A 23,722-nucleotide genomic window follows, 5' to 3' on the forward strand; every position below is an offset into this window, starting at 1 on the left:
AAAAAATGAGTTTGACACCCCTGGTGTAAATATACATATTTTGTATGTTCTGAGTTCAATTGTGCTATCAATTGTGCCTTCATTCCGGAGTAGGAGCTGAGTCTTTTTCTCCCCTGCAAAGTCAGTGTTGTTTTTTTGTCATCAAACCTCCACCTGACCCCCTCGTTCAGTCTGACCCTTAAGTAGCCGTCATTTGAATAAAGATAACGCGCCCTTTGAGGTGACGTGACTGTCACATCAATGCTGTTTTTGCTTCTCGCGCTGGTTCATGTTGTGAGTCTGTTGGTTTCACTGAAATCAAGTAAATTAAGACATTGCATTTTGCAGCAGCCTCTTAATAAGAATGGACATTTAACCCAAAAAAAAGTCCTTTTCACATAAATCTGACTCAACACCCAAGTAGGATGCAACTTCATTTGGTAGCCACAGACAGCCACGGCAGCGTAGCGCATACTAAACGGCCGGCCGCGGTTGATGCGGGACGGGATTAATTAGCAAGCCATCGAGGCGGATGTGCTCGTAGACTTCACAAATGTGATTGCATTTTTTTTTTGGTACATATTAAAGTATTCAGTATTCATTCTGGAGAAATTCGGGTAATCTTTGTCAAATGCGAGAATTACACAGAATGAGCCACAGGCAACTGTGCTAGCTTGCCTTAATGAAAGACCATTCCTCCAACTGGAATGTGCGTTCACCATCAACGGTAAGGACAGAAATCGGGCTTTCCTCAGATTGTAGAAGTGAGTACATTGTGTGTTACTGCAGTCAAAGTGTAATTCATAGAAAATGGAGGGGGGGGGGGGGGTTCCTCTCTAGTTCAAATGTACCTCATGTTTTGATGAATGCATTTAGAAATAAAACAAGACAGTGCACAGTTTTTGATGTTTAACTGTGATGCCTTCATTTTGCCTGTTGTAGTCATTATAAAAATGTCAGCGTCTATTCATTCACTTTCTGGTTTATGGCCATTTGAAGGGATCCTGCTCACCCTCCGCCCACCCCTCATCCTTCAGTGCAAACCAAAGAGGACCGGACCCAAACATACAGAGCTGTGAAGGACTTTAATGCAGCCAACCTTTTGGCCGCTATTGAACGAGCCGCGCAATGATGAATAAGTGCGAAATTTTCGGGGCATCAATTTTATGACAAGGGTGTCATTTCAGTTTTTTGCGCGCCAGTGCGTCTTGTGGAAAGGAAGGCGCGCGAGACCATTGACAAACTGCCTACTCTCATTCTCGCCACGTCGCCCACGTTCAGTTACACCCCCCCACCCCCCTCCCGGCAGCTCTTACAGAAGGCTACTTGTGTGTGGAACATGTGACCAAGTGAGCGAGAGGGGCATGCGGGAGAAGCGGAGTCATCCGCGCTTCGCTGTCATCTGCAGCCGTCTTTGTGCACACATTCTCCGGCTGCTGCGCTTCCATCCCTCCTTGCGGAGCAATTCAAGTGGAATTTTGCCCTTCTCATTCGGAGAGCGTCCGCCTAGTCGGATTCCACCACATCTGTGCCTGGCTTTCCCGCGGAAGCGCATCTCCGTCATCTTTGCGCTCGATCGGGTCTGTCCCCCTCCCTCCTCCGCTTTTCTCTGCTCTTGACTATGTCGCCTGGCGGATGATATCATTTTGTAAAGTCATTATAGAAAGGTCAACGCTCGTGCTTCGAGGAACTGTGAAGAAGGCGACTTTCTCCGGGCGGTCGGCGGTTTTCTCAAAGTTTCTCGCTGGTGTATAACCGCGCGACGGATTAGTCGGAGACACCAGCGTGCGTGATCGTCATTACCCCGTCGGATCTCTAAGTGCGTGCCAGTCATATTTTGGAGTTTTTTTCGCACCACTGAACCAAGGTCGAGTGAAATGAGTTGAGAGGCGCCGACATCCATCTGCATAATATCATGGGAAGAATAAAGTTTACCTGATTACTCCAACCTGCGGTGAGTGTTCCTTTCAGAACTCGTTTAAATGTTGTCTAGTATGAACGCTGGATGCTTAAAATGATTAGATTCCGCATGCATTTAAAATGCCAACTTGTTGTTTTAACGGATAACATTCACAGCAAATATTTGTCCAACCGTGGTGGGCAGAATTTCCCACAGACCCCCCCCCCGCCCCCCCCCCCCCAACACACACACACACACACACACACACACACACACACAAGCCAATGAGTGAGCTGCTAGCTGCACTCACCTCCAACACATTTCACAGCATGTCAAGACATCGCAATGTTGCGTTACATGATCCACTCTTTCATCTTTTTAATTTATATATATAAGTCCCACTCATCTCAAAATTTTGAGGCTCCGGCATAAGGTGTGGAAACATTGAGGTGTCAATCTGCTAATGAGCCAAAGGTCCTAAAAGTAAGCAATAATATTTCAATTTTACTTGCTCGGCTGGACGAGCTGCAATATGTGGAATTGGAACTTTTGGTGAAAGCAACATATTTAGGTTGGTTCTGGAGTATAATTTTCCCATGGAAGACACTCTATCACAGGTGTAATTTTCACGGCCATTGCCAATTTTAGGCCGAGGTGGCCAAGCGTCGTCAGACTGTTTATTGGGCCACCGTTTAGCTGCGTCCTCATCCATCCCGGCAGACTGGTGAACCTGACCGTGTCCGAGCCTGAAAGGCACACTGTCTCATCTCATGAAGTGATGAATATGTCTCGCCCGCAAGCGGCTTGCCGCCCCACACGAGGCGCTCAGGTTGCCACCGAGATGAACACGTTTTGCATGCAGTGATGTACCGATGGCCCAGCGCATGAACTGAGCTGAGAGCAGAGATCACTTTTGACTCACAATGCTGAGGCCTTGTCGCTCTCACAGTTTACCGTGATATGTCTGGCTGATGGCTAAAGACAGACTAACAAAGGGGAAGGGAACAAACAAATCACCTTCCAGCCACAACTGCTTTGGAAAAGGCACAATGAAAATGAAGCGAGAGCATCTTTTGACATGATGCTCTTTTTTTTCCAAAGCACTGTTGTGCAGATGGCTCATCATCATCATCAATTCTAGTCGTGCTAGCACCAAGGCCAGCAGCCTTACTTGATTGAGTTTGTTATAGATCCAACAGTTCCAGCTCACGTCTCATCGCATACAGAGGATTTAGCAGACCTCTGCCAGATCCCTGTGGTGTCACCAAACCAAAAGCTTATTCCCACATATGCGGAGCAAAGATCTGTAAACAAACTTTGATGTGGAAAAACCTAAACACATGCTGTGAGAGATACCAGTGCGCAATGCCGTAAAGTCATTTACTGGCACGTGGGAGTCGTAATAAGCCTGCCATAGGAAGATAAAGAAACACAAATACAAAGATGAAAAGAGGGAAAGAAATACCAGTAGATTGGTAGTATTTCACTGCTGCGCTCTTTATCTGCAGCCCATTATATTATGATAATGAGCAAATTAAAAAGTTTGTCTTCCGTCTTGAAAAGATTTGGAAGCGGGGCAATGAAAAGCCAGAAACGATTTGGGCTTAAGAAGAACCAAAACATTTGCAAACTCAAATAAGTCATTTGGGGATTTGGGATTGACTTGGGTGTTGAAATGGCGTCACTCGAGCGAGTGCACGGGGAATTAAAGGAAAATCTCTCTCTTGCGTGACTGCTAATTGAATGCTGGGTCGGAATTGACTCTGTACAAGCTGAAAAAGATGGCGTCACTCAATAAAATGTATTCCACAAATTCATTTTCACGCCTCTGAAAAGACAAGACGAAAATATGCGCGAACACGAAGAGGCAGCCGTTTGAGTAACTCGTACCAACTTCTCCAAGATTGGCCGGGAAGTCAACATTTGAATTTTTTAATTCTAATTTTTACAAGGCTAACCCTCAGGACTTCAGGGTTGATTCCCTGCAGCTAGCAGCAATCTATCAACACCCGCAATACTTCATCAACACGGATATCCATGCTGCTGGTTAGCAAGATGGGAGAATCCGGGACAGGACCACAAGATAGCGCAAGCAAAGACATCTGGGCCCCCCATAACTGTGCCAAACAAATCATCCGAGGGACTGAAAAATAAAATCGTCACCTTAACATTGTCCGATAATCAGACCAATATTTTTCTGCCACAGTGCTCAAACGGCGGTCAAGAGAAAGAAAGCAATGTGGTTATTTTGCCTTCCCTCGTTTGTTTATTCAAGGCTGCGGCAGCATCGCTAGGATTTTACTTTGATGATTGACACTTGGATGTTATCTTGGCACCAGTTGTAGGCGTTCGTCTTCACATATCCAGATTTCATAGCTTATACTTTTTGAAGATTGAAAATCATAAAGTGATACTCCCGAACACATGAGAGCTTGCTTGAAGCTCACAAAATAATTCAGAAAGATTTGTTGCCTGAGTGGCAATTCAAACGCACACACCTGTACTAAGTTGCTTTGAGAGTTTATTTTTCTAAAGATGAAGGTAATATTTTAGGACTGGTGGAGATGAGGTGTTTTGTTCTCATTGATTTTGTAACTTGAAAATCAAATGCAAAGTCAAATGTGAGAATATACTTTCAAACAATTTTATTTCAATCGAAATTTTTCAAAGGCACACGCAAAAACAAAATAATGCAGATGGCCTAGAACAAAATGAAATTTCATTTCACCACATTTAGCCGGTACGACCCTAGAGATTGAAAGTTAACTTCTGCCAATACAATTTTACCATCACACCGACAAGACTTGCCGTTTTTATACTTCTCATTTTGTTGCAACTGCACCACACAATCCCACCCAACACATTCAATCAATCTTAACGTTGTCCCACTTTTTTTAAGAGCTCTGTATTGAACGATATGAAGCCGTTATACGGAAGACTACCAGTACTGTGAAATTGCAAATGGTTCATTAAATCGAGTAAGGATCGTTTGATCGATTTGCTGATACTTGGAAAACTGGAGCAATTCACCTCATGGGTGACGACTTTAGGTAATTGCATCAGCTAGAGAGTCAACTTTGGAGCATTTGGTGCCGTCGTCGGATGTGCATCCCTGGCGACCGCATGTTAGCGTGCCTCCTTTGTGCCGCGTCCATCGGGGCACTTATTAGCAGTGTCTCCGCATTGGGCCTGGGAAAGTCCCGCCACATACAAATTGCCGTCCACGTCTTTTTCATCCTGCTCGTAGATATCAGATCTTCCCATGTTTATTCATGAAGCTTCATGCGCCGCCTCCACACAGTGACAATTTTATCTTTGATGTCTTTCTCCCGAGACACGGCGGGAGCTCTTTCTTTGTATTTGTTTATGAGACAGCCGGATGAATGCGACTGGCAGCCATATTACAAAGCAACAAACGCGGTTTTACCCTGGGCACTGCCATGTGAGCTATTGTCGACGGTTGTTGCCGGAAAGATAACTGGGTTAATTAGGACCAAAAAAAAAAACTCATTAGTCAGCACACAAGGGAAGATGTAAAGTTTTATCAGTTCCTGTTCTGTTTTTTTTTTTTTACAACGGTTTTGGGCTTTGCTCGCAGTCAATTTACAAAGTGGATCCTGTTGGAAGAATTCTAATGAAATGTTTTAATCATGTCTGCAATCTCCCAAAGGACTGCACAACTTCTGTCACTGTCTACGCATAGATTTGTGCCGGCGGTGAATGATCTATAATCGCCAGCAAAGCGTCATTTACTCTTTTGTGACGGGGACACACTTGTAACACACACACACCATCTGACCTATGACGCTGAGACTAATACTGAATTTGGTTTTCACAATAGCCACCTCAGGGCAGAGATGAGTGTTTGCTCATATTTGATACTGGCTGCTAAGCGACCATACAGGAAGTAGCCTGGTGCCTTGACCCGGTTCTGGATTTCAAGTAGGCCACCATGTGCAAGTCCACCCTTTGCCACATGGCAGCACATCCACGCTGAATGGTTTGATCATTGCCGCTCAACAAAAAGCTTGTTATCTTAAAACGTACTTGCTCGAAGATTTGTTTTGGCCTGAGGTCTGATATCTCTCAATCATTGTGATGTCCCACATGCACACACATTGCAATCAGGCAGGTGCCAGCTTGGCATCCAACAATATATGGAGCAGATGTTGAATGTTTTGGTTTGTCGGCATCTCCAATGAAATGGCTGCTGCAATTCTCAAGAAAGATGAGGCCTGGGAATTCCCGTTTCTCATCAACGCGCCGTGTCTTCGAAAATGTGAGATTCAAGCTCCAACGAGGCAGTTGGCAACCAAATCGCTGGAGGAAACCTGACATTTGGGGAGTAACATGAAAAAAAAGAGGAACGGCTGCAAGAAGTTCATTTTGCAGGTATTCGTTTCAAGTCAACCAATGTAATCGGTGCAAACAGTTGCAATCGATTGCAGTGAGTTACTCTTAGTCCCCTTCCTTCTATTTGACTTTTTTTTGCGATTTAAAAATCTTCATTACATTTTGTAAATAGGCCAACAAAAAGTGAAAAGTGGTGCCCGCTTCTCTGACTGCCTGAATTGAAAATGTCAAGCGTTGAATTGCCCAATATTGACGTGAATGTTTTGAAATTGTGTGAATGCGGCACACGTGGGAACACTTTCGATATTGTATGCTGAAAATCATTTTGCATGCAATTTAAACAGTGACATTGTGCCCTTGCAAAGCGTCACGCTCGTGTATCTGATATCATTCGAGCATCTGACAACAAAGGCTGAGCGCACGGCTTTGTCGGGAGATAATGTGATTATGACGCTGGCACGGACCTGTCTGACGATGATGAATGTTTGCCGACTGGACCGCCACAAAAAAAATGCAGGATGTGAGTCGGCGGCAGGGGGATTTAGAGATATTCCAGAAGGCAGAGGAGGACACAAGTGGGTGGCTTGACGAGGGATGAAGAGAACAAATGACGACGAAGGTGTTTGGGGGATGGAAAAGACGGTGAAGACTGTTCTCCATCCACGATCGCCTTCATCCCCTTACTAGACCGTCACCGGCAAGATTATAGGATTAGAGAGTCCTTTCCTACGACCGCCATGTTGTGCTGCAAAGTTAACACGCCGCACTACTCTTGACACGGCATGATCCGCACCTCACCTGCAACCTTGACGTGGGATTTAGTCAGAATGGACGCTGCCACTTTTAGAACGTAGCAACGATCCAGCTGATGGCCCAAAAATGAATTCATTGCTAATAGCAAGGGGTGTTGTGTTTTGCAAAGTGATGCCCCACTTGCTGAGCAGAAGGAATGTGTAAAGCTTGAGCTTAAATGTCTCCTGAGATGCACATTTCACTTTTGGAGATAAACTATTGAACGCTGACAAAATGAGCACGGCTTTTGCTAAAGGATGTGTGCGCAAACAAATGAGTCAAAAGAGAATGGCAAAGCTGGTCGCTATTTTTGGTCTTTGATTTCAAGGCTGCTAATGTTGCATAGGCGATTTCTATCCAATGCAATGCCGTTGCTTTTATTTTCCTTCCACTGTGAAGAGCTTGGGGGTTGAAGCTTCACTTGTCTCTGTTTTGATAAGATCATCCAAAAATCATCAGTTGCCTTCTTTCCTTCCCACTTTTGCAAGTAGTGGCTTCATTTAATATACATAAATTATGACTCAAAACTATCTTTGGCATCTTTGACCCCCCCCCCTCCCCAAAAAAAAAGATGGGGGGAAAAATGCTTCTCTACACTTTCTTATAGAATCACGATAAGTACCTATGAGGGATGTGAATGCATGAAAATGCATGTGCGGCAATCTCAAAATTCCCTATTCAGTTTTTTGACTGCAAAGATACGGCACACCGTCCGTTTCTGCTCTTCTATCTATCGCAAACTTGATGCTGTCCCTCCACATTGCCTGTTTTTTTTTTTTTGAGTGTAATGACTTTTGGCAGTCACATGCCTGAGTTCACTTGATAGATTGTTAGCTGAATACTGGAAAATAACGGGCCTTAACGCCTCACTGCAACACGCACGTTGCCGTGCAATGTGCCAGTCAAGGAGAAAAGGTGTGAAAGGTTGCTTAAGCTGCTGGATAAAAGAGAAGACACGAACGAGCCACCAGTGGGTGGTTGGACATTCCTCCACTTTCATTTTAATTCTCATCATTTTTCTTTGACAAGCTATGTATTTATTGGAAACTCATCAGCTCAATAGTGTTGATATCTGATCTTGTTCTTGATCTGAATCCCTTCCATTTAGGTGCTTCGGGGTCTTGAGGTGATGCGGGACTTTTTGCGAGAGCAGTGGAGGAGCCAGCTTGCAAAAAGAGAGCGTGGCCATTAATGACCCCCCGCCGACCGCCGTCTCCTCCTCCGCAGCCAGCAGCAGCAGCCGCCGCCTCGTCCCTCCGCAGCTCCTTTCATCTCTGATGGCTCGATGGCCTATCTTCAGCCTCGGCCTCCTCTGCTGGCTTTGTTTAGGCTCCGCGCGAGCGGCGGCAACAGCTCCGCTGCCAAACGACAAGCCCGGCGGCCCCTTAGACTGGCTGCTGTCTGACAAGGGGCCCTTCCACCACTCCCCGGAGTACATCGACTTTGTGGAGAAGAACAGGCAAGGCTTCTCCACCAGATACAAGATATACAGGTGAGTTGCAAGTGCTTGCAGTCTAACCAGGATTTCCCCAATCATCACATTAATTTGCCTTTCTTGCAAATGAGGCAGTGATCAATGGAGCTTCCAACTTTGAAGACACCGCCAGCAGTAAATTTGCTTTGATGAGCATTGAGAGTGGAAACAGGAAGTTTCCCCAAGTCAGTTTGTTTCTTAGCAGTCAGACTTTTAGATTTGCACTAAAAATATTTCAGCCCGTTCAAACTTCGAAGTCAAGAAATGTACATTTACGGAAGAAAATGAACCATACTATTGTTAAAATTCATGATGCTGAGTTAAAAATATTGTGAAACATTATCCAACTCTCAAGGTATTTGGCAGACATTTTATGGCAACAACAGATTCCATTAGCGCCATGAGTCCTCCCAGCTGCTCATCTTTTTTCTTGTATTCCTTCAGTGTTGTGCATGTGCTTATTGTGTTTGACAATCAGATGACGTACAGACCAAACAGCCAGACGACAATATGTCTTTGATTACGATGACGTGCTCGATTATTATTTGCCTCTTGTTATACAGAAAAGCTTTATCACAGCCACCACTCACAAGATGCCAATCTCGCAAAAATGACTTGTAGATGAAAAAAGTGGGTATCACTTTTTCATGGAGTCGTCCCGTCAAATGCTCAAATTAATTATTTGCATTTGCACGGCAGTCTTGACAGCATGGTGGCGGCACCGTGTTCAAAAGAGTGAAGATGATGTCATGAATCGCTTGGAATGATGTAGCCCGAGATCATGGAAACCGAGAGCCACGTAACTAACTGTCTGGAGCTGACAGATGTTTTACGTTGTGGTTGATTGGGGCTTGCGTCGAAGCGGTTTTATGTTTCCCTCCCTGGCAAAAGGTAGTTGAGCAGTGTGGGCGGCAAGATTAATAGTCTTATCATGTGGGCAAGTGATTAGAGATCTCTTAGTACTTATTACTCCACATGATCAGCGAGTCCCCTGAGAGGATTCTGTCAGCTGCAAGGTTGTGTTTGAAGCCCTCCAGATTAGCACAACGTGGCAGTGATTAATAGTTATGATATTACAAGGAAAAGTCAGCCTAAAAAGTAAATAGATTGTGAATTGGTCCAAATTAAATTCATTCAATGCAATCTGTCTCGCTTGATATCGGGCGCGAGTCGGATCAAGACAAGAGGATGGAGCTTGGCTGGCTGGCGGACGGGGGCCGCTCTGCCGTGTACTCAAACAAACACGACTAGTCTTCACTGTGGCCAGTGATTGGCATCATATTTAGTGACTTTGGAGCAACTATTTCAAATAAATAAATAAATAAATAAATAAATAAATATGCAAATAAGTAAATAAATAAATAAATAAATAAATAAATAAATAAATACATATTTTAGGAGCAATCTTCATACCAGAGCTGCAGCACAATTGTCAGCTTATTAAAACGCTAGCCCTTACTGCTGAATAAAACCACTTTTCATATTTTTATATTCAACACAATTGAGAGTAGCATGCTGGTGTGGGTCCTTCAACCATTTCAACATTTTAAAATTTCTATTTCAAAACTGAATTCTATTGATGTAAACACACGATTACCATTAAAACAATTCAGGGTCGTTTTCTAAATATTAGTCTTAGTTTGATTTTGCAAGCAAAGCCCGCGGCACCTTCCTGTAATTAAGTGATGACTAAATAAATTGGAGTCTCTTTGCTTGATGTAATGTCTGTGAAGTACAATGAGCATCAGCACATTAGGCAAACCACAGGGGAGTGCGCAGGTGCTCTGAAGAGGTTTTAGCAAACGTTTTAGAGCCGATTCCTCAGGTGCTGCTTCTCAAGACTATGAATATTTTTCTTGATGTTCACTGTCATTTCTTCCCTCTGAATATTTCCTTGGGGTTTTCAGCAACTCTAAGTATCTCCACATACTGAATAGCCTGCTGACAGAAATTTAATTAGTTTTTCACAAGTTTCAAAAATAGCATATGCTAGAAAGTGATGGCATTCTTTGAACATCTATTTTGAAATAGGAATAACATATAACATCAAATTGGATTGCGGCCAGCTTCTTTTGTTAGAGACAATCGGAAAGAGAAGAGTGAAAACATTCCTTCCATCCAAAAAAAGCCTCCTGTGAGCGGCCATTGTTTGGAAACCTCATTTGTTGCTGCCACTTTCTTCTGCCCGTTTTGGAACACTCAATCGTCGTCTTCCAGAGTGCTGGACAAAATGCCAAAGTATAGAACAAATGAGTTTTTTTTCTTGTTTTTTTTAAAGTTGCATACATATGAATTCAGGTCGCATAAAGTGTACTTACCAAATATTTACCGTATTTTCCGCACTATTAGGCGCACTTAAAAACTTAAAATTTACTCAAAAAACCACAGTGCGCCTTATAATGCATTATGGATCAATTGATGAATTTGTTGATCCATACTGGATCAATTGATGAATTTGTTGATCCATACTGGTTGTACACAGCGCTCTGCCAAAATGTTTCAGTACGTTTTAGTAGTAAATTACAAGGTTGCATCGCTTCCCAGCATTACGGCAACTGTGGTCGGGGGCGCCACTGAATAGCTGTTGTACCCGCGAGGCCATTTCATTTCAAAGTAGGCTGTTCCATTAATGTTTTTGAGTACGTTTACCAATCAATATCCAACAGAATCATAAATAAGCAGCACCAATGTGTTAAATCAGTCTTTAGTAGGTTACAATCACTTTTATGGGAGAAAGTTTGAGAAACGTGATTTTTTACAGGGGACCGCCATGAAACTTTGCTGAGGGTCATGGGAGTCTGCAAGCTGAGGCTCATGGGAGTTTGCGGGTGGCTAATGCTATAATGATAGCTACTATACGCACGAGGCTATTTCATTTCAAAATAGGCAACTCCGTTAATGTTTCGAGTAAATTTACGGATCGATATGGAAGGGAAACATAAGTAAGCAGTACCAGTGTGTTAGATCAAACTTTTATAGGAGATAGTTTGAGAAACGCAATTGTTTACTGAGGGCTCATTGGTTATTGGCTAGTGGATGCATACCGCAACCCTAGTCAACCCCAGTTTGTTGCAGTATAGTTTCTATTTGGCCATGGACCACCCCCGGTGGAAGAAAGCTATATTGAGAATCCAGTCCAACCCAGCGGCAGCCTGGAAAGCGGACTTTAAACCGATGATGATGATGATGATGAGGCGCCTTTTAATCCGGTGCGCCCTATATATGAAACAATTTCTAAAATAAAAAATTCAATGAGGGTGCACCTTATAATCCAGTGCGCCTTATGGTCCGAAAAATACGGTGACTCAATATATTTAAACTCTCATAAATGTTTCTAGTTTATGTAGTATTGTATGTAAGGTTTGCAGGTTGCTTCACAAATCTGAGAATACAAATTGAATCTTGAACTTTGAAGAAATGTAATCACTTATAAACAAGTAAGTCGTGATGCCGCCAAAGAGTCCAAGGGTGATGCCGCAACTGCTCACGATAACAATTTACAGTTACATTGCAAATCAGTTTTTTTTTATTTTTTTTGGTCCGGTTCTACTTGCGGGACAAACCATTTGGCCTCTCGCCGCTTTCAGATAAGCCCGCTTGCTTATCGCAGTCAATGATAACTTAAAGCAAACCAACAGCAGAGGGGATTGGAGGATTTGTGGATTCTCTTCTTTACCTGTCTTCGGCCCCTGCCAGCTTTTCTGTCTCGTTGCGTGAGACGTGCTGCAGCTTTGAATGGCACTTTCATTCTGCAGCGCGCAACTCGAAAGAAACACACTGTTCGTTTTGAAGAGGTTATTTGAACTTGTACGCCACCAAACCTACCAAAGATTGTGTGCCTTGATGGCGCTCTTAACAAAAAAACGTCACCTTCGTAACAGTCCGACATTTTTTGGTCATGCACCATTTAAAAAATTCTGAATTAATGTCCTTCATGTTTGTCATTTTTGCCTGCGTCAGTGCACTTTCTCTTCGGTTGAGACATAAGTGGCATGCTTGAGAGGCGTCCTTTCCTTGGAAATGCACTTCATGGTCAATGCGGCGTCGCAAGACATTTTACGGCGCTCCGTTTGTCACACGGCACTCTCCATTAATGCAGTCGGACATTCGTATGTGCTTCAACGTTTGCAAGTCATCGCTTCAATGCACCTAATCGCACATTTCCAGCAAAACCATTAAATCGAAATCTTTGTCAAGTTCTTCAGTTAAGTCACAGAACTTCGTACTTTAGTTTTTTTTTTTTTTTTTTTAATGCAGGGAGTTTGGGAGATGGAAGGTGAACAATTTGGCATCGGAAAGAAGAGATGTCTCACAGTCTCCGTTACCTTTGACATCTGAGTTCATCAGGAATATTCGACTCCTCGGCCGCAGGCCCAGTGTACAGACCATCACAGATAACCTGATAAGGAAATACGGGACCCACTTCCTGCTGTCCGCCACACTTGGAGGTAAACCGATTGGGAACGGATGTAAACTGAACTTATATCATATTGGATTGTGTATTTTCAAAAACAATGTTTGGCACAATAAATTTGAAAAAATAAATTTGAAAAAATTAAATTAGTGACCGCAACAGATGGTAACAATCGGAAACTATTGGACATTGCCATGAGCAATGCGTTAGTACTGGTTACATAAAGGTTTTCGTTTCAAAAGAAGCAAACAGCAAACAAGGTACGTAAAATCAAACAACACATAATTGAATCCAAAAATGAAATAAAGTAACAAACCACATCTGGAAATAAACCAAAAGGAAACAAGACATGAATTGGGAACCGAGAGCAAACAAAGACTGCAAAAAAAAAAGTTTGAAATAGGATTTCTTGGCAGTGCAGATGATGACTCAAGGTACAAGATGTTCATTTAAGATTCTGTGGGGTGCCCAAAAAAATTTGCCAAGGTTTGCAGAGGAACACTTGACTTGAGACGTGACTCTCGGCTTGAACACGGTTACGATTGTTAGTCGACATCCACACAATGCAGCCGTCTAAGCTGCCTGGATCTCGGCCAGTACTTGGCCGTATGAAATGAAGGAGTTTGCATTGGATGCTTGCCAGATAGATGTCTGCCTGCCTGCCTCCAACAAAAGGACAGATGGACTAATGAAATTAATAACTCGATTGTCAAATTACGAGCCTGCCCTTCAGGGATTCAGTCCAAAATGCGTCGTGGAAAGAAACATGGTCTCGAAGTAACTAGGCTAACTAGCCATAACCACTGCAGTCTGTGATTAATACAGGTGGCCCAGATTGCCAGTATGCACATATAACCAACTCGTTGAATAACCCCGACACGCATTGACCAAATCTCTTCCAACCATTTGCATTGCCCTCAAGAACAAAGTGACAGCAAGAGACGGTGGAGCGAGGAAAACAAAATTCCGATTGCTTGTAGTAAATCAAGAAACAAATCGTGCGGTAACAGACCTTGAACGAGTCCATGTAAAAAAAAAAAAAAAAAAAAAAAAGCAGCAGTCGCGTCGTGAGCGCTGTCAAGGAAATCCATAAACAAAGCTTAATGACATTAGCGGCAACCTCCAGAGGCCCTGCCATAGTGTTTAGTTTGAGGAGGAGCACGGGAGCAAAACACTCATTAGCCAGAAGAATAGGACGGCCATGCTGTCTTTTAACATACCGCCCTACAAACTTTGTCAGCATCTTTTATGCACACCGGAGACAAAGATTAGGATAAAAACAAGGAGGGAAAAATGCAAATACATACAAGCGCTTCTGTGATAATGTCGCGGCTTAAGCTAGCATAGCTTCTCACTAATGCATGGAGATTTCCGCAGACATTCTACACCACAAGAGACACTTTGGCCATTTTGACGTTTGCAAACGGGGGAGACTCAGATAAGTTGTCAACCCTATCACTAATCTTCATGATGTGAAATCTGCCTACAGGATTATATAAATAAATTCTATAATTACAGCTTTAGATGAGTTTGTGTGTTGATGTCACCGTGAGTGAAAGAGTGAAGGGCATGAAAGTCACAACAACTTGTCGCTACGTTTGCACAGGAGAAGAAGCCTTAACAATATTTGTCGACAAGCGAAAACTCAGCAAGAAGGCCGAAGTGAGCGATTACTCGAGTAATTCGTCCAGCGTGACTCTGGAAGCGCTGCACCAGCTGGCCGCCTCCTACTTCATCGACAGGGAAAGCACTCTGCGCAAACTGCACCACATCCAGATCGCCTCTACCGCCATCAAGGTGAGCAGACACGTGCAAACATCGCCTTCCAAAACTTTGTGCTCCAAAGTAAAAGCCCAAAACTTTTACATGGGCCAACATGAAAGATTCCTTCTGGAATCCGGTTCCTCCTTTGTTGGCCGCCGTAAAAAGAAAGACAGCACGGAGATGGCGCTTCTTATCGGTGTGCTCATGATGAGATTTAATCTCCAGCAGCACATTGAGTCAGCAGGAAACCGTGACGAGCGAGCGCATATGGCGAGGGGAAGATAAATGAATCTTGTGAAACGCTGCCAGTGACAGGTTGCTGCCACCGGTTGTCACCTTCAGCGAGCGTCGAGCAATTACGCCGACAGAGGAGAGACTGACCCTCATTCCTGTCTTCTTCATTCCTCCACACGTAGCTACCATACTCGGGAACCCAAATTAGCCTTTCTGTAGAACGTCAGAGCTCTCCGGGCGATGTCTCCCCACGTGCTCGGCGGCCAGAAGCGGAGCTGTGTTCCCTTTTGTAGCGACAGACAGGAAGCGGCGGAGAAAGTGTTTTTTTTTCATGCTCCAAAAGCCACTCGGCTGCCGGAACTGACAGGCGAGAAGAGCACAGAGATTCACCTGTTTCCATTTTTAAAAGCAGTCAAAGGGGAATAATTCCCCCCACTCTGTGTATCATTTCCACGGGGCACTGACCCACACGCTAGCAGAACGGATCCCTCTAAGCTAAACAAGTTGAGCAAGGGGGCTGGGAGGAAAAGCACCACCCCACCCCTGCCTCGCTCTGCCGTCTGCATGCAAAGGTGAAATTGAAGCTCATTCTGCCATGAAAGAGCATCGCTGAAAAATGCATGTCAAATCATTGGTAACTGAAAAAATGGGTTCACAATCCATCAGAAATAATTCAGTTAAAAATGAATAAAAAACAACAATGAAATGAGCATTGATACTAATATGGGTATGTATTGAACCAATCACTAAATCAAATAGACCAAATCCGTCTTCTTCCTTCCGTGTAGGATGCCAAAGCAATTTGGTTGGTCAAAATGAAATAATTTGATGGCTTGAACTAATATCATGGAATCCAACTTTGCTAGTTTTTACGTCGTCACCAGTTTGTGTACATTTGCTCTCTCAAGTTGGGATGTTTGCGCATGATAAGAGAAGGCTCCGCCCCAGCAAAGCCGCTTTAAAATCTATCGGCGATGTTGGCTGGCTCGTTAATGCTCAGTCGATGGTGTGACCTTTTCTCCGCTAAACATAAGCGAGGTGCCCCGGCCGGATCCATACGGCTCTAGCACTCTTGGAGTGATGACAAGCAAACTTCACATCCATCGCACTCACAAAGCGTCAACATGCAACTTGATTCCCGATTTTACATTAGAAGTTCTTTTTTCAAATTGTTACCTCTTCCTTCTCACATTTTTTCTCATGGTTTCTACCCTTCAGTTTTTCTTTCAGTGTTTGTGCCGGCGACTTTGATATGAATGCGGCACAACCAGAGATGATCCCCTACAGTGCATTTCCATACATTGAGCCAATAATGTTCTATCTGCTCTTCTCTCATATAATAGCAGCTGCGACGCAGGCCGGAAATTGAAAGCTCTGCTCATCACTCCATTTTTTTCTACCATGCACTGTATCGTGTGGCATATCAAATAATACCTTATATGCTTTCAATATTCATTGACCCGAATGCCGGTGCTGTATCTCATTTCCTCACATTTATGTCAGCAATAAAATGCATCATGCAGTGCATTTATCATGTGATAGAAATATTATTGGAGAAGAATTGCAGTCAAATTATGCTCCCCACTGCCCCCGCTCTTTTTTTTTTTGTTTCCTTTGCGCTGCTGTTGTGCAACCTGTTGTGACTCATTTGAGGTCTTGTGCAATTTGGGATAGCTGCTGAGCGGCTGACTCACTTTGTTTGACCTCATCCATCAGTCAAATTAGACCAAGTGGCAAATGACAAGCGCGATTAGGACAAGTGGCTGAACAAAGTGGGGTGTCTCGGGCCACAAAGAAAGAAAAATGAGAATGGCTGAGGCTCAAAAGCTTGGGAAGCTGCCTTGTGCCAAAGGTCAAGTGAAACATCCTCAATCAGACATCAAGGCAAATTAAGGCAGAGCAACATTGTGTTTGTTTATCATCCGTCACCTTTAGCCAATTTTTACAGCGTCTTATAATAGATGGCCATGTTTATTTTTTTCGCTGGGAAAATTGATGCATTATACTTGATTCAAACAGGCCATACGGGGTAAAACGTATGTTGGCGATCTAACATTGTTTGGTTAAAATAGCCCACGTATCCACATTTGACATCCATTGAGTTTCTGGAAAAGAGAAAATGGAACATATTCAGATTTGTGATGATAAAATATTTTACCGAGCCAAGCACTAATATCACCCAAATGAATGGCATTTTTATTTTGACTTGCTTGGTGCGATTTTTTTTTTCCCTCATTTTTTTCTTGTTGCCCAGGTGACGGAAACTCGCACTGGTCCCCTTGGATGCAGTAACTATGACAACCTTGACTCTGTTAGCTCAGTGCTGGTTCAGAGCCCTGAAAACAAGGTCCAGCTGCAAGGTTAGTGTTCTTTCTCCACATATATGATGATTTTCTTTTTATTCTCAATGATACTAATTTCCCGAGTCCTTCTGAATATCGGGTATGTTTGCGTTACAAAACACCAACCAACACAGTCTCATATCACGGTCGATCTCGAAAGAGCTCCAAAACCCGGCGTGACTTTCTAGCTATACTCAAGCGAGCTCGGCTCAGCAGGTTTGCAGACGGTTCTACCTGACTACTTGAGGGAAGATTTTGTGCAAGCTGCTCTCAGCTACATCGCCTGCAACGGGGAAGGCCGCTTTGTCTGCAAGGACAACGACTGCTGGTGTAGCTGTGATGCCAAGTTCCCACAATGCAACTGTCCCTACACCGACATCCAAGCCATGGAAGAGAGTATGGAGAGAATCACCCAGACGTGGGCGCAGCTTTACAAAGATTTTGAAGAATCAGGTGAGAACGTCCTCTCGGGGATAATCAATTCTTCATATTCATGCCCTGTCATGCAGCAAAATCAAACTTTCCAGTTATGCATTATTCATACGAATTGCTAAGCGTTGCACTTTCAGTGTCATCTTTACCATCTTTTGTTAGTCCTTGTTCTGCAACTTAAAGGTGAAATTTAAGTGGCTGGGTTTTTTTCTCTTCCCCCAAGGTGCAAAGTCTGTATAGGACACATTCAAAATATTTCATAACCAAGCAGGGAAAAAAAAAGCAACAAATTTTGCCTCAAGTAGTTCACAACATGTCAGGAGGAGATTAATCAGCAATAAAAGGCCATTTTATTCCACTTTCCAATTGCTGTGGAGAAATGCTGGAACGGAAGCTGTTAGCATAATGTTTGCTTATTACTGCCGCTTCGGTGATTATTCCTCAAAATCAAATGTTGACGGAAACTTTTTTTTTTCACCTCTCATCTGAAATATGCCCAAGTGCAATTACTTTCAAAGTTTAGGCTTTAACGTCCAGGTGGAAAAGAAGGTCGAGCGCCTGCCCGGAATCCAAACATCCAAGGTGTCATTACCGTATTTGCCGGTGTATTGGTCGACCTTTTTCGATCCAAAATCGACCGAAAAAAATCGACCTCGACTTATACACCGAGTCATAAAATTTAACTTCGTATTCATCGCTTCAAATGTGATGGTAACCAAGGCCGTTTCTCATGCATCTCATTGTGCGTTGCACTTAGAAAATTTGAACCGGGCGGCGTGCGCGAGTGCGCGGCCCGCTGGAAGTCGAATGAGGCGCCGCCACCACCTCCGCGGTGCTTATAAACAGCCGATCCGCTCGGCGGGGGCTATTTTCGGCCACTTGGCTCGTGCGCACGGCCTCCCGGATGTGCCGGGCGGGTGCGCGAGCTCGCCGGCCGCTGGAAGTCGAATGAGACGCCGCGACCACCTCCGCGGTGCTTATAAACAGCCGATCCGCTCGGCGGGGGCTATTTTCGGCCACTTGGCTCGTGCGCACGGCCTCCCGGATGTGCCGGGCGGGCGCGCGAGCTCGCCGGCCACTGGAAGTCGAATGAGGCGCCGCCACCACCTCCGCGGTGCTTATAAACAGCCGATCCGCTCGGCGGGGGCTATTTTCGGCCACTTGGCTCGTGCGCACGGCCTCCCGGATGTGCCGGGCGGGTGCGCGAGCTCGCCGGCCGCTGGAAGTCGAATGAGGCGCCGCCACCACCTCCGCGGTGCTTATAAACAGCCGATCCGCTCGGCGGGGGCTATTTTCGGCCACTTGGCTCGTGCGCACGGCCTCCCGGATGTGCCGGGCGGGTGCGCGAGCTCGCCGGCCGCTGGAAGTCGAATGAGACGCCGCGACCACCTCCGCGGTGCTTATAAACAGCCGATCCGCTCGGCGGGGGCTATTTTCGGCCACTTGGCTCGTGCGCACGGCCTCCCGGATGTGCCGGGCGGGTGCGCGAGCTCGCCGGCCGCTGGAAGTCCAATGAGGCGCCGCGATCTCCTCCGCGGTGCTTATAAAGTGCCGATCCGCTCGGCTTGGAGCTATTTCCGGCCTCCCGTTGGTGCCGGGTGGCGTGCGCGAGCTCGCCGGCCGCGATCTCCTCCGCGGTGCTTATAAACAGCCGCATGCGCACGGCCTCCCGGAATTTGAACACATTTCGTCAATAAATTTCGCATATTGAATTTTGAAGTTTAATATAATGCAACAATTGAGCTCGACTTATACAAAGGATATATCATAAAATCGTAAATTTCCGTCGAATTTTAGGGGGTCGACTTATACACCGAGTCGACCTGTACACCGGCAAATACGGTATGTCCTTCAGCAAAAGATATCAGTTATTTCCATAGTGACACCTTATCAGCACACATCGTGCTCGAGCCACCAAATAATATGGAGAATAAAAAGCAGCAGCACAATATTTGGTCAAATGCTTAACAGCTATTTTCAGCTGACCCACTCTTTCATAACCTTATATATATTCGGATATGGAATATGAAATGCTGCAGCCTTGATGTTTCTGATGTCAGGGATGGGTGTGAGCCACTCGACTTTTTCTCAAGTCATCCGAGCATGCTTCCACCTTGCATTGTCACACTGAGACCGAAAAGGGCCTCCGCCACAAAAACGCTATCATTGAGTGTGACAATTGAAGCGGAACTAAGTGGTCTTGACACAAGCCTTGATGGATTTAATTGAATTAACCCAGGGGAGGGATTTCCGGAACCTTTATCAATGCTGTGTGTGCTTTCTGCTGTTGCAGATGAATTCAAAGGCTTCCACGCAAGGCTGCCTCAAAAGCATTTCCTGAACATCTCCTCCATCCAACGCTTGTGGTCACTCGACACCGTGTTCCACGGCCGATATGAGCTGTTGGAGAACAGCATGCGCGTCATTGCCAAGCGTGCAGAGAGAGTCATCTTTAAGCTCTTCAGTTTGAGTAAAAGATGTCACCGACAGCCGCAAGTTCGACTGCCAAGAGAGAGGTCAGCAAAACTATATATATATTAATAGCTGTTATATATGTATATGTATATATAGACACACACACACACACACACACACACACACACACACACATTGATACTTTAATATACATTCGTTGTGAGTGCCACCCAAGACTGGTTTAAAATGGAGCAAACGTTTAAGGATTAGCATACATTTGATTCCACAATAAAGTAGCATCACATCTTCAGAGTGAAACAAGTCTGAAGCAAAAAGATTAAAAAAACACAAAGCAGCAGCTGCCGTGCATTTCCCTCTGTAGTAAGCGACGAGTTGATCAGGCATAAAAGAATCAGTCAAGAAAGAGAAAGAGAGAGAAAGAGAAAGAGAAAGAGAGCGAGCGAGCGAGAGAGAGAGAGAGAGAGAGAGAGAGAGAGAGAGAGAGAGAGAGAGAGAGAGAGAGAGAGAGAGAGAGAGAGAGAGCACGGCTGGAGCTTTGTTGTGTCACAAATCAAAGACGTGTTTTTTCATTTACCTTTTACAATTGCCTTCCAATTTTGTGTGTTAATTATGAAACGCGTAGGCCATCAGTATCATTCACAAATAGCTGCTAGAATTTCCGATGAAGAGAAATCTTATTTGATTGTGTTTCGTCCTCATGTTTAATCACCGGCCGTGAGCTCCCAAGCAGCATTCTTTTTCCCAACATAATCAATTGCATTAGAAACACTAATGGGCCTTGATGATGAATCATATCATGATGATCCCTCTGCAGCAATCCAGGCCAAGAACTGCAAATTCAAGTCACTTAAGAACGCAATTATTTGTTGGTCGGAGGCAAGCTTTGAGAAAAGGGACATTTTAAAGTAGATATAATCCAATCCATCCGGTTCGGTTTGTGCTCTCGCTCTAAGCTTGTGAATATGTAAATTTGTCTGGCATGTCACTGCTGAAACAGTGGAAGGATAAAGTGTGTTCTTTGTCTCTTTCCCCCTGCTGCAGGTCTCAGGCCTACTGGCTGAGTCATTTCCAGTCTCTCTTGTATTGTTCCGAGAACAACCAGCTCGGCGCCTTCTCCGAGGAGCTCCACAGCTGCAGCTGTCGATATGAACACGTCCCCTGTCAGCTCCCCCCGCCCTGTGCCGTCGGCGAAGGCGCCGCTTGTGCCGAGTGCGCGCCAGACAACCACACCCGCTGCGGGGGCTGCAACCAAGGCTTTGCCCTCCTACAGGGGCTTTGTAAGCCCATGGTGGCGGATTCCACAGAAAACTACTTGGGCTTCGAGACGGACCTCCAAGATTTGGAACTGGGCTACCTTCTGCAGAGATCAGATCGCAGGCTCGAGGTAGTTTCAAAAACTGTTGACTCATTTGTACGAAAGCCAAAACATGGAATGATACTAATCACGATTAAAAATTCGAAATCAACCAGCACACAATTTTTATTTTTTGATTGATTTATTCATTTGAATAGGGTCAATGCACATTAATGTAAATATACCGGATTATAGCTACAAAACTATTTTCATCCGTAGTCCCCAAGGCAGGTCAATAGATAAGAAAGAAAATATAATATATATAAATATAGACATACATACATACATACATATGAATACATAAAGAAATTATAACATGCTAAGCATTATGAAACAAAGAGAGAGGCTCTTTTATGTTGCAAGTTCAGATCCATATTGTGCCCTTCATTTTCTTCTTCAGGTTCACGCAATTTTCATCAGCAACGACATGCGTCTCAATAGCTGGTTTGACCCGTCCTGGAGAAAGCGTATGCTGCTGACTCTGAAAAGTAACAAGTATAAATCCAACATGGTGCACATGCTGCTGGGAATCTCCCTTCAGGTTTGCCTTACCAAGAACAGCACACTGGAGCCCGCGCTCACACTCTACATTAACCCCTTTGGAGGGAGCCATTCCGAGAGCTGGTACATTCCCGTCAACGAGAACGGTTTTCCTGACTGGCAGGCCACAAAGTTGGACCTGCCCTTTGACTGTTACAATTGGACTCTGACCCTCGGGAACAAGTGGAAGACGTTCTTCGAAACCATCCACGTGTACCTGCGGAGCCGGATAACCGCACCAAACGGAGCCAATGACAGCGTCTACTATGAACCGTTGGAGGTGACGGATCCTGGACGCAATCTGGGCTACATGAAAATCAACAGCATCCAGGTCTTTGGTTACAGTATGCACTTTGACCCGGAGGCTATCCGTGACTTGATTCTGCAACTGGACTATCCATACACGCAAGGCTCCCAGGACACGGCCATGCTACAGCTCTTGGAAATACGTGACCGGGTCAACCGGTTGTCACCACAGGGTCAACCCAGATTGGACCTGTTTGCCTGTCTCCTCCGACACCGACTGAAACTGACTCCCGGCGAGGTAGCTCGCATTCACGCCTCCTTGCAAGACTTTGGCTCCCGTCTGCCCAATTCCGTGGAGTACGAAAGCATCAAGCTTTGCAGTTAACGGCTACTGGAAGCACGCTCTGAACGCTCACGTGAATATGAAAGTGACTTTCTCGGACACACCTTTGTGGTGTCTTTGTTTACTTGTGTTCCGTCTTTGAACAATGGTGTGTGTTTCATCATGAATGGACCAACGGAGGGCAGCTGCAGAATGGACTCTGTAAACCACACTTGGAGACTCTCAAATGATGGTGGAAGTACAAGTACGGCATACTGCGCTAGAAATTCTGATTACAGAAATCCTCGGCAAACCGAAACATTGTAGAGAAGACTGGTCAAAGCACCAAACCTATTGAATGAGCAAAATGGATTGATGGTAAAATGTTAGTCTGTTGGTTTGTAATTTTTTTGATACGTCCCTTTGCTTCAGTAACAGTGCGCTTGCCATCAACCTCAGAATGCAGAGGTGTCAATATTTTGTAGATAAATTGATATTAAAACACACGTAACAGACGCTGGACTGATTTTCCCATTTATTTATTTCCGAAGCTCCATTTTGAAATGTCGCTCAAGATTTTTTTTTTTCTGGATTGGTTGCATGTGTAGGCAACAGATATGCAGCTTTGTCGTCAGCTCATCATAAATATGTAGAGAAATGTTGAGAAAAATTGTCATCCTCCGCAATGTTACTAAAGAATTTTGCTAGGAAAATACTGGAATGCATTGAATCCATCCCAACACAAATTCTGTTGCAAATATTCAGTGCGACGTCCTCCCCAATTGATGATTTATGGCATAAGAGGTGGTATTTTCAGTTTTAAATGCCATATATTGGCAGACATTTAAAGGTCAGAACGACTGTCATCAAACGGAGCTTTTTGCCTTCCACTTAGCGAGCATAATGGATGCTGTGCAGAGTGGCATCCAACATGCAACTATGGAAAGGCTCCAAAAGCAATGAATCATGGCGAGCTGCACCCGCACCAAGCAGATGACGCTCAACTCAAATGACTTTAGGTAAACATTTGATACATTTTGCTTTCATTATGGGGCAAATATCTTTCCCCTTAGCAGTTTTATTTCTTTTCATTACATGGTAAAAACAGTTTGACCATGTATATCAATCCGGTACTTGATA

At 44.5% G+C, this 23,722-nt stretch overlaps 1 protein-coding gene across 5 annotated transcripts; it reads left to right on the forward strand.

The window, feature by feature from the left end:
* The first annotated feature begins 316 nt into the window (after positions 1 to 316).
* Positions 317 to 23,097, forward strand: LOC148388170 (BMP/retinoic acid-inducible neural-specific protein 3-like). Of its 5 annotated transcripts, XM_088394288.1 has the most exons (10): positions 317 to 706; positions 979 to 1,933; positions 8,133 to 8,516; positions 12,756 to 12,946; positions 14,519 to 14,709; positions 17,165 to 17,270; positions 17,469 to 17,705; positions 19,978 to 20,200; positions 21,162 to 21,504; positions 21,875 to 23,097. In XM_088394288.1, exons 3-10 carry the CDS (start codon positions 8,302 to 8,304, stop codon positions 22,643 to 22,645), a joined length of 2,277 nt encoding a protein of 758 aa, XP_088250414.1. In that variant the 5' UTR covers positions 317 to 706; positions 979 to 1,933; positions 8,133 to 8,301; the 3' UTR covers positions 22,646 to 23,097. The 5 variants fall into 5 exon arrangements, with proteins under 5 accessions (XP_088250414.1, XP_088250418.1, XP_088250417.1 ...); XM_088394292.1 differs by lacking the exons at positions 317 to 706; positions 979 to 1,933 and adding an exon at positions 6,252 to 6,271; XM_088394291.1 differs by lacking the exons at positions 317 to 706; positions 979 to 1,933 and adding an exon at positions 6,563 to 6,752.
* The last annotated feature ends 625 nt before the right edge of the window (positions 23,098 to 23,722 follow it).

Source organism: Syngnathus floridae, chromosome 13 (assembly GCF_059516105.1).
Source record: "Syngnathus floridae isolate MCC-2025c chromosome 13, RoL_Sflo_1.0, whole genome shotgun sequence".
Classification (NCBI taxonomy): Eukaryota; Metazoa; Chordata; class Actinopteri; order Syngnathiformes; family Syngnathidae; genus Syngnathus; species Syngnathus floridae.

Excerpts from the sequence above, each read along its gene's own strand:
- LOC148388170 (XM_088394288.1), top strand. The coding sequence starts at position 8,302 with ATGGCTCGATGGCCTATCTTCAGCCTCGGCCTCCTCTGCTGGCTTTGT. Across the intron at positions 17,706-19,977 it reads CAAAGATTTTGAAGAATCAG|ATGAATTCAAAGGCTTCCAC; the intron begins GTGAGAACGTCC and ends CTGCTGTTGCAG. Across the intron at positions 21,505-21,874 it reads GATCAGATCGCAGGCTCGAG|GTTCACGCAATTTTCATCAG; the intron begins GTAGTTTCAAAA and ends TTTCTTCTTCAG.